Source organism: Onychomys torridus, chromosome 6 (genome assembly GCF_903995425.1).
Source record: "Onychomys torridus chromosome 6, mOncTor1.1, whole genome shotgun sequence".
Classification (NCBI taxonomy): Eukaryota; Metazoa; Chordata; class Mammalia; order Rodentia; family Cricetidae; genus Onychomys; species Onychomys torridus.
Window position 1 is genome coordinate 61,498,716 of NC_050448.1, and position 18,703 is coordinate 61,517,418.

An 18,703-nucleotide genomic window follows, 5' to 3' on the forward strand; every position below is an offset into this window, starting at 1 on the left:
CCACCCCAGAGAGGCAGCCAACACGCTCCATTCAAGGGCAGCTCTAACCTGTAGGAGATGTGCCCATAGCCCAAGCAGTTTCTGAAAATGGTCACAGTCAGCCGGTCTCTAAGGAAAAGCCTGGGCTGGTCATGACTGATCAGCTTACCAAGAAAACAAAGGCCAGCCCTTCACCCAAACAAGGAACAAGAGACAAAAGATAACACTTGAGGACAGCGCCTGCTCTCAGGCACCCTGGGCTTACCCAGTGCCCGATCCTGCTGCCTTATCAAACGGGATCCTTATAACAGTTATAAAGGTGTTTGTTAAAGCCCTTCAAAGAGGGTTATCACGGCCCATGTTAGGAGCTTATCTCACTTCCCAAACTGGGGCTTCCACAGAGCTAGTGTTTCAGCTGCAGAGACCTTCAGGACTGGCCGGTGGTGTGCTGGAGCCACACACACACACACACACACACACACACACACACACACACACACATACACACACACACACACAGTGGCACTTGAAAGAGATCCCAGTGGGCTGTAAAAGCTAAGCCAGAGGAGACAAGCTACTAGAAGCTAGAGATGTGCCAATCCAGCCATGAAGGCCCTGGCATCTCTCCCTCCAGCTCCGTCCCACCTGTATGCAACATGTCAGGTCCCCCCTTAACCTCCTTCTCTCAGATAGGCGTAGAACCCAAAATCTGGTGTGTCATGCAAGACAAGGGCCCTACCATGATGCTAAACCCCCAGCCCACAATTCTTGTGTCTTTCCTTAGCACCAGTCTTTCATAAAGCCCCACCCCCCTCCCTTCTTTACAGGAAGAAGAAACTTGTTTAGACTGTAGGAAACTGTGTATAATATTTAGCATCGTGACCATTTCTAGGTGTACAACTCAATAGCACTATGTGTACCCACATGGTGTCTATGATGCCATCCAGCTCCACAGTGTTCACATCTTGCAAGACCAAAGCCTTGAACCCATTAGAAAGTAGCTGCCTGTTACCACACCTTGCCCTAGCCAATGACCCTGGCTGGTACTTTCTATTGCCATGAGTTTTTCCATCCTCATTTTCTGTTGTGGGGTGTGTGTGTGTGTGTGTGTGTGTGTGTGTGTGTGTGTGTGTGTTTATGTACATTGGTTTGCACATATGTATGTGTAGGTCAGAAGACAACTGCCTGAGTCATCCTTAGGAAGACTGTTCACTTCCTTTGAGACAGGGTCTGTTGCTGGCCTAGAGCTCACCAGTTAGGCTAGATTGGCAGGCCAGTGAGCCCCAGGGATCCAACTGTCTCCACCGCCCACGTATTAGGATTGCAAGCATGTACCACCACACTCAGCATTTTCATGTGAGTCCTAGGGATTGAACTCAGGCCCTCATGCTTTTGAGGCAAGCACTTTACTGACTGACTTATCTCTCTAGCCCTTTGGGTACCTCTATATAGGCAGAATTAGAATTCCCCTGTGTGGTGGGCTTATTTCATTTAGCATGTTTTCAGGGTGGAAGAAAAAAACACTCAGTCACTTGGTGAGTTTCCTTGGTGGTGTGGTTTGGGATTTTGGTTTTCTGGTGCCAGTGGTGAAGGTCGGCCTTAGCGTTGCTAAGCAAGCTCTTTACCATCGTGCCAAGTCTCAACCCTTTAAACCACCTTCATTTGGGACATCCTTACATGTGCCGGTCACCTGACACAGTGACTATTTCCACCCCACTCAAAACTGAAAAGCAAAACTATTTTAAACCTTCCTCCTTCCAGTACAGGCTCCCTTCACTTTGGTCTCTGACAGCTTTTCACTGGTTCAGTTTGGGTCGGCTATCTATGGGAACCTCTTATTTTATGAGAGGGGGAAAAAAAAGAAAGCAAGAAAAGTGAAATAGACATATTGTTTTAATCTATAAACTCTATCTCAGTCTGCAGTTGTTGAGTGTGGCAGTTCCCAGAACCTCAGAACATACTGGGAATGTAATCATGACTACAGGGGATGACTGGTCTTCAAATGAGGGCGTGGGAGGATGAAGCAGCACGGATCTAGAAAGAGCCGTCATTCCTGCAGCCTCCCTCCCCGCTCCCGACATCTCCTCTTCCCTCTTCTCTCACTCCCATCCTCTTCTTCCAGCTCACCGTCTACAGTATGTCAACGTCCACTCACTGTCACACCATGGTGAACGACAGCAGGTGAGCTCCAGTTCTGATCTGTCCTTGCCTAGGACGATGGACCCCTTGCGCTGGGCCATTCTGTCTGTTTTAGTTTGTTTTCTTTGGAGTTCACTAACTTGGTAAACCATGTTCTCGTCCCTAAGAGTCACTCAAGGCCGGGCGGTGGTGGCGCACGCCTTTAATCCCAGCACTCGGGAGGCAGAGCCAGGCGGATCTCTGTGAGTTCGAGGCCGGCCTGGGCTACAGAGTGAGTTCCAGGACAGGCAACAAAACTACACAGAGAAACCCTGAAACCTTCCCCGCCCACACACACACACAAAGTCACTCAAGGGGGCTAAAGAGCTGGCTTAGTGGTTAAGAGAACTTACTGCTCTAACTGAGGCCCCAGGTTCCATTCCCAGCACCTACATGGTAGCTCACAACCACCTGTAACTCCAGTTCTAGATATCTGAATCCCTCTTCTGTCCTCTGAGTGCTCCTGCACATATGCGGTGCACGTCCAGACAAGCAAACACATACAATAAATTAAACATTAAAAATAAAAATTTTTTTTTAAAGAACTGCTCACATTATAAAGGGAGACAAAAAGCCACCTAACACCAGCATTGGGAGACAGAGACCCAACTAACAGCAGTGTTGAGAACTCAGGACATCTGTAATGGATTGTCAGGAACTGGGCAATTCCTCAGGGATGGCATCAGTGAACAGTGAGTGAAGCCTGAGCTGAACCTTTTATTAGGAGCCCAGTCTATATCAGTGTATCTCCAATTGCTTTATTACAGCTTAATTACTATGACACCATCACATCTATGATCTCGAAGTTAATTTTTAGTAACAAGCACACAAGGATGGTAGCATTTCATAACCTCCTTCCCCCAATTTACTATTTAAGTGCTGTTCTTTCTATGTCTGCCATTCCCAAACCAACATCTTCCCTACCCTCCAGCAAATTCTTCCTCTGGAGCACAGTGGAACTTTCTAGTAATGCTCTATAAGACCTTTAAAATGAAAGCCAATCATATAATATCAGGCTATTTCTACGTGAAATTATTATATGACAAGGGACCCAACCTGCTCCTCCGCACGTCTGAACCTCCAGAATTATGGCCTGTTGTGACGTGCTAGTGTCCCGTGTCTGGGCTTGGGAGCAGGCCCTCCGAGGAACACACTGCTCAGCGTTTTCTCCAGGGCACCCGGATAGAGGGTGAGGACTATTGCTTTGACCCTGGACTCCACTCACTGCAGGGTGAGCTGGAAGATTTATGGCTGATCTTTGTCAGAGAGTAGCCCTGCTGAACCAGTCAGAAAAGAAAATGGCACACACCGGCTTATTTCCAGTCATGTTGAAGGTAATGTAAGAAATTGAAAATGATCCTCAGTGATCTCTTAGGTGATGACGTCAGCTAGCATGGACTTAGAAGAACCAATCTAAACTCCCTGTTCCTGCATAGTGAGGATCTGAGGGGGTTGGATCATCTCTTGGCACTTAGCCACGTTAACTGTAATATGCTATCTCTTAGACCTATGAGACTCAAAAGCACTATCTCTGCACACCATGTTCACAGCAGCATCATTCACAAACAGTAGAGGTAACACAGCTATCCAAGGACGGAGGGATTTATAACAAGATGTGGTATAAGTATACAATGGAATATTACATGGACTTGATTCTGACACATTCACGCTATAGCTTAGATGAACCTGAAGGACATCAGGTTAAGAGACATAAATCAGACATGAAAAGACAAAATGCTACATGGTTCTACGTCTATGAGGTACCTGGAGTAATAAAATTCACCGAGACAGAAAGAAAAATGGAGCTGCCAAGGGCCAGAGGGAGAGGGGATGGGTATGCAGCTTGTTTAATGGGTATGCAGCTCAGGTTTGTAGGATAGAAGGGTTTTGGAGACAAACCGTGGTGTCAGCACCACAATACGGATGCACTCGACATCATTCAACTGACAGTTAAGGCAGTAAATTTTATATGTATTTTACAATAAAATGGATACTTTTAGGGCTCAGGGTTCAGCTCAATATTAGAATAATTGCCTCAAAAACGCAATGCTCTGGATCCCATTCGCAGCATCTAAACACTATCAACAAAATCAGGGGCTGGAGAGAGAGCTCAGTGGTTAAGGGTACTTGCTGCTTATATAGAGGAGCCAGGTTTGGTGAGCACATAGCGGCTCACAACCATCTGTTAACTCCAGCTTATTCCAAAGCCTTCTTCCAAGGGCACTACATACACATGGTACACAAACACACATGTAAGCAAAACCCTCATACACACGAAAAGCAAATGAATAAATCTCCTACAAAATTAAAAATAATTCTTTAAAGTGAGTAAAGCGTTTGCCAAATAAGCCTGATGACCTCTGGATATCCATTATTTGGATCAGTTCCTCAGAACCCACACAAAAACTATAATGCAGTAACACAAGTTTCCAATCCCAGCACTCCTGCGCGGAGGCGGGATGCAGAGACAGGAAAATCTCTGGAAGCTTCTGGGGCCAGCTGTCCTGGTATCGAGTTGTAGTAAACAACCCGAGACACCCTGTCTCACAGAAGATGAAAGGTAAGGACCAACAGAGAAGTCTGATCTCCACCCACGCACTGGGGCATGCGAACGCCCCTCAATTCAAATGCACAGGCACACACACACACACAATTTAAAAATAGCTCCTTTGAAAAGGAAGTTAAAGAAAAAATATAAATGTCTATGATGTAGGCCACAGGGACAGAAGAAGGTGGACAGAAACACATTTACTCCTGAGCTTTGGATCTGGCTTGGAAATGGACTGTTCTGTTCCTGTCGCGGCTGAGAACGGGTCGCAACACTGCTTCACGTCTCCTCTCTCAGGGGCTCTACCCTGCTCTTCGCCTCTCAAGTGGAAAGCAGAAAGTCGCTTCCCAAGTTCCTAGTGGAGACCTCTTCTCTCAGCTGAGGGCGGCCTCCCCAGGGGCATGCTAAGCTGAACCCCTTCTGTTCCAGGTGCTTCTCTGGGACAGATGCCCCAGGTCCACACACACCTGCCCAGTCACCCCAGCAGAGAGAATTAGGAGACCAGGGTGAGATGTGACCAGCTGTGCAAGCAGGCACTTCTGTTGGGAGCTGGGCCAGGACCAGGGCACTAAGGAAATGACTCCTGAGTCCCTTCCAGTACTGAAAGGGCAGTTGACCAAATGAAGGACAGACAGAAAAGCCTGTGCTCAGTACTGACGACACCACAGCTTCTGATGACTGACTTTACCGACTCACTTCACAGTTTATTAGACACAACCACCCTGCTCCCTGTATTTTATAAGAATGCTCTCAGCAATTTCCAGGGGGATCATACAACCATCTTAAAGCACCCCAGGGCCTGGGGAAAGGAGTTAACGTGAAGCCATGAAGAGAAAAGAGGTCAACACTGTTGGCTCAAGAATTCAATAATGCATGGGGCGAATACTTCACCCCAGGGCCCCGCCCACTTTCTTATCTAGGCAGCCCATCGATGACCTATTTTCTCCGCTCCTTTACAACAGATTTAAAGCAAAGGATTTATATTGAGTTGTATATGTGTTTGGTAATTTATCAGCTGTTTCCTCCTTCAAAGAAACACACTTAGTGCTAACTGGAAACACGCTTCTTATTAAAAAAAAAAAAAAAAAAAAAAAAAAAAAAAAAACTGTCTCAAAATAGCTTGATATGTTGGCTCTTTAGAAATCCGTCTCCACAAAGGCCATAACTTAATTCAGAGATCTGAGGCATGGAGGCCATCTCAAAACACATGCTGAGGGCACTATGAGGGGAAGGCGTCCCCAGGCAGTCTAGTAGTAGTTATGTCACTTAACACAAGGCATTTGATCCCAGATGGCCCCAGTTCATCGCAGATAGCTGAACTCTAGGGCCCAGCCTTCCATCCCAGGCGGGACTACAAACTCTAGCTTCCAGCTCAACTTCTCTCCCTGAGAAAACTCCAGCACGTTTGCTAGCAGCAGGGTGGTGCTGAGAGGCCAGAGCCCAGCAGCCCCAACTCATGTGTTCTCTGTATGAGGTCATAACCCATGGGGATGCCTGGGAGGATCCTGCACACACACACTCCCTACACTTCTGTTGCTCAGCTCCAACTCATCGTGTGAGCCCATGCTCTCATTTCTCAGTGAAATCTCCCAAATTATCTGAAACACACAACTCCAATACAGAGCAACACACGGCCACCGGCCTCTGCCCCCCCTCCCCCCAGGTTCCCTTCTCACCTCTTCCCGGGCATCCCTGAAGGATGAATTCAAAGCGCCTCCTCTCCTGGGAAGAGAAGCCTTGGAGGTGTCTTCTTGCTGCCCAAAAAGCTCCTCAATGGTCTTCTTGTCGATCTGGTAGTGGTGCTGCTGCTTGGATGCTAAGGTCCAGATGTTGGTCTTGCCACGAACTTGCTCCTCTGGGATGGTTTTCCAGAAAAAGCTTCTCATCCGTTTCTTCTTACCCAGGGAGCTGTAGCCATTCACGTGAGAAACTGGGGGTAGTCCGGGGGGAGGAGGGGGGATAAGAGGTCCCCCAGGAAGTGGGGGTGGCAGAGGAGGAGGTGGGGAGGGGAGGAAGCCCTCCCCTGAATGTGGACAAGGTGGAGGTGGAGGCGGTGGAGGAGGAGGAGGAGATGCAGAGGGTGACGTCTGCCCAGCCATGAATGCAGCTGCCGTGGCAAGAGTCCCATTTTCTTTATCGCTGGCCAGGGAGACACAATTCATAACATGCATAGTACTGTTGCCTTCTAAGGAGCTAATTCCTTGACCCTGGAGAAGCAGACACAAACATCAAACTCTGGTCGTACTTCTTGGCCCACGAGTCTGCTGCCAGAAGAGAAGGCAACTGTGCCTCATGTCAGCCTTCTGACCTGTGAAGACCGAGCAAATTTAAAGTCATTGTTGGAAAAGGTTTTCCCACTAGCTTTTCCCTTTCAGAGGCCAGGGGAGGCTGGCCCACAATGGGTAGATATTGAGGTCAAGAGATCATCTCAAAGCACACTGGAATGAACACATATTTTTCTAAATCCAAACCACATTTTGCTACTGGGAAAAACTGCCAAAGAATCAGCAATAAAACCAATTTGGAAATCTCCCATTAATCAATGAAGCATGTACATAACCAGCGCCTGCTATAAGACCAGGAATGTTTCCTTAATAATAAACTACTTGTGTACCAAGAGGTTCCTTCCTCTCTTGGACGATGTATCCCAGCCCTTGGGGAAACTGCCCAAATTGTTGAAGTGTTAGGTGCTTGGTGCTTACTTAGTGACCCTGCCTTTTTCCAGTCTGGACATGTTCTCTCCAATCACTGGGTCAAAAGGCATTTTCCATGTTGAAGGGAGCAGGTGGGGCACTTAAGACAATAATGGCCCAGCTTGTTTCCCTGGAGCCAGGGTCACCATGTTCCTGTTCCACAGGGTGATGTGGATCCCCCAACTGGAGAAAAGTGTGCCAGGCATATTACATCATCTCATTAGACTTCCATTTTCTCCTCTCTAAAGTTACAGTACATTAAATAACTCCTATCATCCCTTCCAATGCTGTGATCTTAGATTCTGGAAAAACCACTCTTCAGAGACCCTAAACTTGTCACCCGCCTTTTCTGCTACTGTGGCACTATTACAGAGAGGAGATGCACAAGGGCACACTGCCCTATCAGCTTCGCCACATGTCTAGCCCTTATCAATACAACTCACTTATCTTGGAGACCTGTATTTTCATGGACCTACAGATGTTTGGTTTTGGCTTTATACTGAATTCGAAACAGGGTCAAAATAAGTACATTTCTCACAAGGAGTCAGGCGAGAGGCGGGTGAAGAGGTGAAGAGGGAGCTTCTGACATGACTTTTCTGGCTATAATTATCAACTTTTCTGGCTTATGTTATCACTGTGAGAGCCGAGACTTGCAGACAAGTGGCTCACACAACACCGGGTTACAGAGAAGTAAACTGTCTGATGTCACTAATTCAGACATTATGAAACCTTGTACATACAACCACATATAGTAGGCGGGACTTCCTGGGGAGCGAGAATGGAGTCTAGAAACATTGTCCCTTCAGAGCCCAGCTCTGCAACTTCCTCGAGCTGCAATCTGAGCAGAGGTGGATGACCTCACCTACATTTCAGCATTTTTCATCTATGAAATCGGAGAATACCTTTCCCACTGGCTTGTGTAAGAAATATGCGCTAATTCAGGAATGTAGTTAACTATTTCTAATAATAATTGTTCGTGTGTGCACTGTTTCCCTTTATCTTCACAGATAATTCATTTGCTCTAAAAACATGTCTGGGGCAGGGCTCTGGATGGATGGCTCAGTGGTTAAGAGTGAGTACCGCTCTTGGGAGGACTCAGCACGCATGTCAGGTGGCTGCAACCACCTGTAACTCCAGCTCCAGGGGATCTGACACTTGGGCCTCCAAAGGCTACCTACACTCAAGTACACATACTCATGCACATACATGCACATATGTGCACTAATATGTATATATACACAGTTCAAAATAATAATAAATCTGAAAAAAAAAAACATGTCTTGGGTTTATAGGTGAAATGCCAAAGTTTTGGCTGCTAGAAATATGTGTAATATCTTCACTTTGCTACCAAAGTTTGTAAATAGTGAGATTCCCCCCCCTTTAATACTCAGTGGCCACATGTTAAGCTGTTCGTCTCTGTTATGGGACAAATGCATTTATGAAAGATTTAACTGTCTGAGGCTTGTTTGTTTATTATTTGTGAGCTGAGGATTGTGCCCCGGCCCTTTCGCCAGCCAGCCAGGAAGCCCTCCATCAGCTGCTGAGCTCACAGGCCTTTCTTTCTTACTTTGGAGTTGGGCATTCAACCCACATGCTAAGGATGTGTTCTACCACTAAGCTACAAGTTCAGTCCCGGACAGTTTAAGTATTGAATAGAAAACGACATTCCCAATTGTCAATTTGATAAATAAAAAATCATTTCCATGATTTCAGTGGTATCAGTGTATTTAGCTGTCACCTCTGGGTAACATCTAAGTAAAGTTATACGTATATAACTAAGCTGATTTCTGGTTCTCTAGAGATGGAACTAGCTTTTAGAAGGAGTTTTCATAATTACCATTAGGGGCATAACTAGGCTGTCTTCATACTTGGCACCCCTAAAGTGATCATGACTCATTGTCAATTACAGTTTATGGTTACATTTGAACTCCTCTTTTTTCAAGACTGTACAGGTCATCCTGGCAGTTTATTCTTACACATTTTATACACTTTCTATGCATAAAATAACCCTTAAAAAGTTGCTAATTCTCCAACTGACTTCCCAGGCCATATATACCAATGTATTTACATATCATCTCACCCCACCTTCACCCTAGTGCTGGGGATTGAACACAGAAGCTTCATGCATGCCAGGCAGGTCCTCTACCCCAAGGCCCTGAATTGGATCCCCAGCACTGGGGGGGTTAGGCGAGGGGGGTAAGTTAAAACACTGATCTAGGAAGGGATAATTCATTCTGTATCAGTTAAGTATACTTAAAGGTGTAGTATTAAACCCCTCAGCACATATGTAGAAACACTAAGTGACGAGGTTGAATACTCAAAGGCAGTGTGACATCATCAATCACTGTCTTCTGACATCGACATCCCAAAGACTTTCTGAGTACTGTGCTGTGCACAGCCCAAGCACCAGATAAAAACTTGTGATAGTTAAAAAGCGACACACATGAACTGTGTGTTGATACAACTCTATAACCATCTCCCACCCTGAGAGAAGAACATCACTTTAAGAAGTTAGAGGAACAAAGGGAAATGTGCCATATAGTCCCTGGTCCCTTTATCTGGCAACATCCCACAGCACTCAAAGATCTTAGCTCCCCAACAGCATCTACTGAGTCAGGTCACTGGTGGTGATTAGCTACATGCTCATGCTTTTATTCCCTTACTTCATCATGCATCCCTACTACTGACCCTGGGCAGGGTCTCCAGTGCTACCGAGGTGACAGGAACAAGTGGGCACAGATAGCGTTCCGGCTCCTTCAGCCACATGTGGTATTAAAAGAGAGGACGCACAACAAATAGTCCATCCTACTGTCCACAGTAGAGGCGACACTGCACACTCTCAAGGACACTGGGAGAAGCATCACCCTGACAGAGGACACCCCTCGCCTGTTTCTCACAGTTGGTGGCAGGGACAAAGGGGTCGGCCCTGGTTCTGTCTGGGAATCATCAAGTAGCCCATCAATCTCCCCAAGACAAACAGAGGCAGGCTTGTATTTAACATCTCCCCAACAGGGGGACTCAGCAGCAGGGAGGAAGCTGTTAAATGCAGGACTGTCACAAATAGGCTCTCTGAAGACAGAACCCATCTCCAAGCCCTCAGAGTGATAACCATGGTCCATCAGAGGTGGGGGTGCTGTCCCTCTCTCTGGAGGGGATGCTGCTCAGCTGAGCATCTTCTAACTTGGATTTCAGTATTTCAGATTTCACCTTAAGCATATGATCAGCCAGCACACAGGGTTAGAATAAGAACGTTCCTAAGAATTTCTAGAAGAGCTGTCTGGCTCCTACCTAACTGCTAACTAGGGTCTTCCTCTAGACCGCTCTGCTCAACAATAATAAACAGTGACACAGAGCCAGATGACTTTCCTCTTCCATCCCGACATGTGTCACAGATGAGGCCTGGGTTGGAAGTGCAGGCCGGACGGTACACCTGATGAACTGAGGAAAAGACTGAGCTCCCCAGTATTCCTAGTTGGGAAAAGAGGGACGGAGCTGGGGAAAGTTCTCGCCTTTCTAAAATACTATTCCCTTCTTTCTACTCACTCCTTAAGGAACTTTCCTCCACCTCGACTTGTCTTTTCAAACTCTTTCTTGATTTAGAAATAGACAGTCAGTTTGCGAGCAACACAGCCTGACTTGGCACTTCAGCCGGCAGCGAGAATCCATGACGGCAGGTTTAATCTGTCACACCACATAAACAAACATTCACAGCTGCGAGAGAACGCCTGTTTCTGAACGCACGTTTTCAGTTCCTTCTCTCCCAGTCCCCAAGCCAGGAAGAACAGGCCCGGGAGTGCCAAAGGATGCTCCTGGGGGGGGGGGGGACAGACACTCCAGAAAGGCAACTGGGGACCAGATAGTGTGTCCGCGGAGGGCCCAACTCAAGGCAGAATTTCTTCACACACCAGCTCCAGGTCTTTAAGAAAGCCGCCCCGACCAGGGCAGGGAGGGAGCAGCCAGGACACGTATCTTCCCAGGCAAGATGAACAGTTACCCCCCAAGTCTTTGCTCACCACCTCCTTTGGACTCTAGTACCGCGCTCTGACGGATCCACTCACCAAAGGGCCCCCGGCTCCGCCGGCTCCCGCTGCGCTTAGCCCGAGTCCCCCGAAGGCCACCAGTGTCCAGCAGCCGCGCAGCCTAGGATCCCAGGACAGCAGGCGGGCTCCGAGTGGGCGGTCCCCGGGCCGCGCTCGCCCACAGGCCGCCTTATCTGGGCCGGGGAGGCGCGCGTCGCGGCGGAGAGACGCCCACACGCGCCGCGAAGGCTCCCGGGCTGGGACAGTGAGAACAGCCCTCTAGAGAAGGGTTCGACCCTACGCTTCCAGGAGGCCCCGGGACGTCCCAGTCCCGGATCAGCCCAGAGGCCATTGGAGTGTCCGCGCCAGCTGCTCTACCCGCTAGGGGTTCTCCCAGTGCCGACCCGACCCGGAGTGGCTCGCCCTGTCCGGGTGTCCCCGCCGACTTCGGGCGCCCGGTTCACTGCGGAGCCCGTGTTTCTAGGACCGGTGGTCGCCAGCCGCTTGGACTACCGCTGCGGCGACCCCGTGTGGTCCCCAGTGCGGGCTCCGAGGAGAAGGAAGGGCTCACTGGCGGCCGCACTGCGGCTCTACACCCAGGGAGAGGGGATGAGCCCGCGACAGAAACGCAAAAAGGAGTCTCGGGCTGGAGGTGGAGAGCCGGCACACGCAGGGACCGGGGATGACTGCCCGCCCGCTGCTTCTTCCTTACTCTTCCACAAGCGCGGGCGCCACTTCGGACGTCAACTTCCAGGGAGGCGTGCAGGCGTGGGAAGCCCCACACCACTGTGGCCGGGGCGAGTCCTCGCTAAGAGGGGCTCCTGCGACCTGCGCGCCCCGCGTAGGTGCCAAGAAAGCTAACCGAACCCCCCGAGGTCCCACCCACCCGTAGCGCCGCAACCGAGCTCCGGGGTCCAATGTCGGGCCAGCCCGGCGCGTGTGCGCCTCGGGGCACGGGGCCTGGGCTCCTAGACCAGGTCCCCGGAGTGAGGTGCGGAGCTCGCGCTTCCCCGCATCCTCCCCGCGCCGCCGCACGGCCCGGCATCCCCCCCAAGCCAGCCTCGCAGCCCGGGCTCAGGCTCCAGTCCCCGCACTCACCGCGCCCGCGCTCCCGGCGCCCGCGCAGCCTCCGCCCGCTGTCCCGGCGCCGCCGTCTCTCCGCAGGACTGCAGGCCAGGGACCGCGAGGGGGCAGGGCGGTGCGGAGGGGCGGGGCCGCTGCAGGTAACAATGCTGCCTACCCGGCTGCTCCTCGAGCCGGCCGCAAAGGGCAGCACGCCCTTTCCTGCTCGGCTGCCTCCCTCGCTCCCCCTTCCACCCGAACGGCACCGCCGCCGTGCTCGCTCTAGCCAGCTCCGGGCTCCCGAGACTCGAAAGCCGCTGCCCAGCACGCTGCTCCTGGCACCTGAAGACCGGCGCGGGGCTGGGCGGGCAACTACAGAGGGGAGATGGAAATTTTGCTGCAGGGCGAAGATGAGTCCTGGTGTCCTAGTGGAACAAGGGAGCGAGGGGGAGGCGCCACGTTCGCTACTGAGCAGGTCACCGCCTTCCACAAAGGAACCTCTGCGGCAGTCTGCTGGACACCCTCCCCTGCGCACACGCACGAACACCCCACACATTCGTAGGCACGCACGCACCTTCACACACACACACACACACACACACACACACACACACACACACACACACACACACACACACCTCTGCGCGCAGCACGCTCCGCTCCACGACAGCTTCTTCCCTGAGCTTTGGGCAGTGATAGTAGAGTTCCCTGGCAGTCCAGAGCAATCTGGAGATCAAGTCCTCTGTGCCGCAGGCCAAATTGTTTCTTCTCCCTCCCCCTTCTTACCCCTCCTCTCCCCAACTCTTCTCTTCCCTCCCCTCCGTTCCCTTCCCTTCCTTTCCTTTCTCTCTCCTTTATTTTCCTTTTTCTCAATGATGATAACAAACTTTTCGGCTTTATTAAAGAAAAAAAAAAAAAGCTTGGCAGATCTGGCTGAATGAAGGAGCTCTGTCTGGGAACTGGGAAGAGCCCGCCCACTCATTGAAGGAAACAGGGAAGTCATTCCAATCACACTTTTTTTTTTTTCAAAGTGACTTGCGACGACCACGCCAAGCAGAGAGAAGTTAAGTAGTCAAAGAAAACTTACCCTGGACAAACCGGCTGCTGGCACCTCAGCTGCCCGGGCGGGAAGCGCCCTCTGCGGGAATGAAGTCATCTTACCCTTTCCTGGGTGCGCCCAGATAACCGAACTGAGCTTTCCCAAGCTCTAGGGTCTGAGCTACTCCACCAGATCCTCAGCTCCTGAACTCCGAGACATAATCCCTCACCTCCTAACGTGAGCCTTGCAAAGGCTCTTTTGAAAGTACTAGCTCCAATCAGCCAACTATCCAGACTCCAAAACTGTGCCTGCCTAATTCTTGATGGTTCTTTTGGCCATTAATAGAGTTCATGATTCACAAACACTGAGAATATCCAGGCTGGTCTTGGGCTGGGAACCCATGTCAGTCAAAATGAATATTGATTGCTACCCAGGTAAAAGAGTAACAGGTGTTAAGTGTGAGCTGCGAGATGGTGTCCTTTTCCCTTCTTATCTATTTATGTTTCTGTTTTTTTTGAAACAGAGTTTCCATATGTAGCCCTGGCTGACCTTGAGCTCCCTCTGTAGACCAGGCTGTCCTCCAACTCACAGAGATCAGCAGGGGTCACCAGGCCAGCCCCTTTCCCCCTCAGTGGCCAGGCTGCTCTCTCCCTGTTGCTCCAAGGCCCTGCACGCCTCTGTGACCTCACACTGTAGGGAGCATGTGCTCTAAGACCAATCCCTTTCTGCCCCTGCCTGTGGTCCCGCTACTCCAGAAGCTGAGGCAAGGGGATAGCTTGAGCCTACGAATTTGAAACCAGCCCCTGAAACGTGGTGGGATGTCTGAACAGAAGAAAAGAGCCACTTCAGAGGAGTCGAGCCCAGTGGCCCATCCTCCTCCCTTCGGCCTTTGATCTGCAGCTTGGTTCTGGCCCACGGGCCTTCCCTCTGCCTCTGTAGCCTTCCCGGTGACCCTTCTCTTCCCCTAAGTACAGTCACAAGGCTCTTACAACCCTTGATCTCCTATTGTCCATTATAATCCCATGGGAATCGTTTCTGACTTTAATCTGGATGCCTTTTTGAAAGAAAAGCAATAAAAATGAATAAACATGGCCTTAGGTTCCCATCCTTGGAAAGGGCCCCGGAAAATGAGAGCCAATTGCCTTCAGTTATGCCAGGGACTCAAATCCACATCTGACCGGTGGTATCACAAGTCCAGATTCAATGCCTGGAAGTCAACTCACCTTAAACCAGCACTTTCCCCTCAGTCCTTTCCCGAACATCAGGCTGGTTTTGATGGTTTGCTTTAGGCCCACTGCCACTATACTAACTCTAACTAGAGTAACATGATCTGGCTGTTCATCTGCTGTCTGCCATGTGTGGGCACCCTAAGTCTTACTCTCTATCACTCATCAACCTTCCATTTTGTTTTCCACCCTAGAGAAGTGTAACTGGACATCTATGACCTGAAGCTTAGAATTCTTCTCACCAAATCCACTCACCCAGAAACTGCTGCCGGGTTACTGTATCTACAGATCAATCTCACAGCTTTCCACATTTATCTCTAACCTTCTATAGAGTCAAGTGTATGCAGATGTGGCCTTCAGTACGACAAGGTGGTGGCATCCTGCATCATCTCCTGTCATTTAGGCTTCCCTTTCCCACCAGCAGCTTGGTGTGAGACCCCTGCATAGATAGTCTTGCTTATGTCGACTCGTTTTCCTTTTGCGCAGTAGACGGTCTGACAGTGGTGGAAGGAAGCTCTCCAGTCTAGGAAGCAACATGTTCATGTGTTGTCCACCACACCCATATATGCACACCCTAGGCTTGCTGTGACCAGCAGAGAGCTTTGCTCCATCTATACTAGGAAGATGTGCCAACCAGCCTGTGAGGAAAGCTCGGAAGGCTCCTGAAGCAGGGTGCCTGAAGCCACCAGGTTCGTGGCTGGGAGGTGTCTGTTACAGCTGCCCCTCGACATTGAATGGAGGGTAGTGTGGCCAGTCTCTTCCCGAGCAAGACACTCAGAGTACGTTAGCATGGTTGGGGCATCCCCCAGAGCTAGCAGAATACCTCTGGGACATACCTGCTTTCCTTGATCTCTGTGGAGCTTGCTTTGCCCTCTTCCAAAACGGCCTTTCCAGAAAGTTCCAAAGTTCCATTCCTGTCACTGAATGCATTTTCTTTCTTCTGGCTCTGACTTCTGAGATGCTCTCAGTATTTTTCCCCCAATAAGAAAAAGCATGTTTAATCTGTCATTGGGAACCACTGACTGACAAAAACTTCCCATTGGCATGGCTCAATTTCAGCATCTATTCTAAAGCACCTCCATGATCATGAAGCAGAATTATTTGCTAAAGGGGCAGCTTTAGCCCATGTGCTGACTCCGAAGGTCCTTGGATCCACTGAAGTCAGTCCCCTCAGGCACACGTCGGAAGTAACAAACTGATTTTAAGTCTCTTTTCCTTTCCCTCCCAAGTGACTTCTCCCATTTTTATGCTACAGACAGGTTTGCTTAGCTCAACTTTTCGTCTTTATTCTTCGTACAAGATACACCTGACAGGATTGTTTGTTTAGATTATGGGTCGTAGCTCTGCCTCTTAGGAGCCGAAACTGTTGAAAGAAAGAAATGGCCAGTCCTGTCGTTAAACAGACCCGCAGCTAGATGAAAGGCTCACAAACCGACCCAGCAGCTGTCAGCCACTGCTAAGAAAGACTGGCACACAGTTTCCTCGGGAGGGTGGGAATCTCACAATGGAACCTGTAGATTGTGACTGTCAGTCTGAATGCAAACTTGTCTTCAACACCTTATTGGCAAAAACGCAAATGTCATAGCCCTGTAATCTTCCAAACAACTTTTGTAAGGGTCCCCCATCTTTGTTCTGCTTATTTATTTTGCATGTGTGTGGGGGTGTGCACGTGCCTCGGTGTGCCTGTGATGGTCAGAGCACAACTTTGAGGAGTCGGTTCTCTCCTTCCACTACATGGGTTCTAGGGATAGAACACTGAGTCACAAGTGTCTTTGGCCACTGGGCCATGCTCCACTCACTCTAACAATTTTTTTTTGAACTGGCAAAATGTCATTTTATTTCCCTAGGCTACGGAATTTAAATAGCAAGTTGCCTCTAAATTTAGCAAACATTGCCTGGGCTGCGATCATTAAGAGGGTAGAACTTGAGTGTCAGATGCTAAGTAACGATTTACTAATGTGTTACACAGAGAGTGCTTTCTCCTGTGTTGATATCCATGGCAGCACCAACGACATCTCCCTGTCAAGAACAGTGGCGGTTTGTTTGAGATAAGGGTCAAGAGATTGAAAACAACTCTTACCCAACATAGGAATGAGGTAATAAGATATGTGAGGACCCTTGTCCCTGCCCGCCTGTAGAGCAAACTCTCCATTTTCTCCCCTCAGGTGTGTGCGAGAGTTCAGGAAGGTGAGGACAGAGGAAGAGACCAAAGAAGAAAGTGATGGCATTATACACTGAATTTCCCCAGGAAGCCTTCACCCACACCTACTGTTAGTATATCCCTGATTCAGTATTTAGAACATGCTGGCTGTGACAACGTTCCAACCTGGAGCAGAAAACATGGGAGTCAAAACATGCCCTCCCGCACAGCACAGCACCACACTTCTTTTCTTACCCACCTTCCCAGTCAGCCGAGCAGGCCTGAATAAGAATGAAGTCAGAGTGGTTAGCTGCTGGTTGATTTTGCTACTGGCTTTCACTTTTCAAATTGTTTACCCTTCCAAGAAGCTACAAGAACAAACAGAGTAACTGAAGCCATAACTCTCGGTATAAGCAGTTCCCAAACCAACCACGGAGTCAGCAATAGAACAGAATGTGTCCCTCTCTCTCTCTCTCTCTCTCTCTCTGTGTGTGTGTGTGTGTGTGTGTGTGTGTGTGTGTGTGTGTGTGTGTGTTTCCCTGTGAGAATGCTATGCGAAGACTTTGTAGGAGATACAAAGGTAGGAGAAAGGACCAGTTGTTGACTTAGTAACTTGTTTAAAAAAAAAAGCCCCTTTGTGCCCCTGGGAATCAAGTGTATACTTCGTTTGGTGAAACAGCTTGGGAGACAATGCTTTTGTAAGTCTCTGGTTTTTTTTTTTTTTTTTTTTTCAGAGCGGAGGACCAAACCCAGGACCTTGGAAGCGCTCTACCACTGAGCTAAATCCCCAACCCCAGTAAGTCTCTGTTTTTAATAAGCATGTTTAATAATCATACTTAGGCTACGATAGCAAATAATAAGGCCAGCTCATAATAATCCATGTTTTGTTTTAGCTTGTTTTTGGCAGCGTTTGGAATGGTCCCCAAGGCTCCATGCAGCCTAGGCACTAACGAGAATCCTAATACTTCTCAAATGGACTTAGAGAAATAACTGTAACCATTTTCTTGAGCAAGCAAGGAAGGTGTTCTGTTGCTGATACTATTAAGTTTAGCCTGACATTGGGTCAAAAAAAAAAAAAAAAAAAGAGAGAGAGAGAAATCCTATGAAATGCTTGGCATTGTAATTAGCTCATGTTTACATAGTTCTGCAGGCCAGGTCAAGCTAAGGTTGAAAGGGAGCTGTGTTTGTTGGAGTTCAACCTAGGCGTTACCTTTCATCCTTTCTAACCTACTGGCTTCCTGTTGAAGAAAGTGGGTCTTAAATACTTGACAATTGGTATCTTAGAATGGATGGAGAACATTTCCTTACACTCCCAAATCTCTTTTATGTAGAGTTTTGTGCACAATTGATTTCTGTGCGGTTGCCATTTAACTGTATATTAGGTAATAGAGTTGAAGGCATTGGGACAATGGACGCTGCTGCTGGTGGTTTCTTGGGCCTAGGCTCCAGAGAAGAGTGCAGAATGTGACATTTATTATTTTATTGTCTTAAAATGTTGAAGTTTCTAAACTTTGATTCCCCAACACACTCCAGCCCTTTGTAGGAGGCACAGGTAGATGAATGGCCAGGCTTTCTGTAGGTGACCATTACTCTGGGTGTCTTCTTTCCAAGACAGGGAAGGCAGCGGACTCAGGGCAGGCATACCTACATGAGACATTTGGCACTACGACATGGGATTCATTTTATATTGATGCTGGAAACAGTAACACATACACACTCTCTCCTCTTCCCAGGAAAATTGCAAGCTACTGTGAATTCTTATTTAGCCAAAATTTGGGATCAAAAACATTTACAGTTTGAAGTGTCTAAAGACAGCAGA

At 48.8% G+C, this 18,703-nt stretch overlaps 1 protein-coding gene across 2 annotated transcripts in view; it reads right to left on the reverse strand.

Moving 5' to 3' along the window:
* The window catches only part of Fhdc1 (FH2 domain containing 1), a 39,456-nt gene extending 26,873 nt beyond the window's left edge, over window positions 1–12,583 (reverse strand). The window contains exons 1-2 of one of the 2 annotated variants that reach the window (XM_036191473.1): window positions 12,516–12,583; window positions 6,382–7,013 (exon numbers count right to left, since the gene is read on the reverse strand). In XM_036191473.1, the coding sequence (XP_036047366.1) occupies window positions 6,382–6,876 (495 nt within the window). In that variant the 5' untranslated portion in view covers window positions 6,877–7,013; window positions 12,516–12,583. Of the gene's footprint in view, window positions 1–6,381; window positions 7,014–11,456; window positions 12,125–12,515 lie in introns of those variants that run through there. The other variant, XM_036191474.1, reaches the window with a different exon arrangement.
* Between the last annotated feature and the right edge of the window lie 6,120 nt (window positions 12,584–18,703).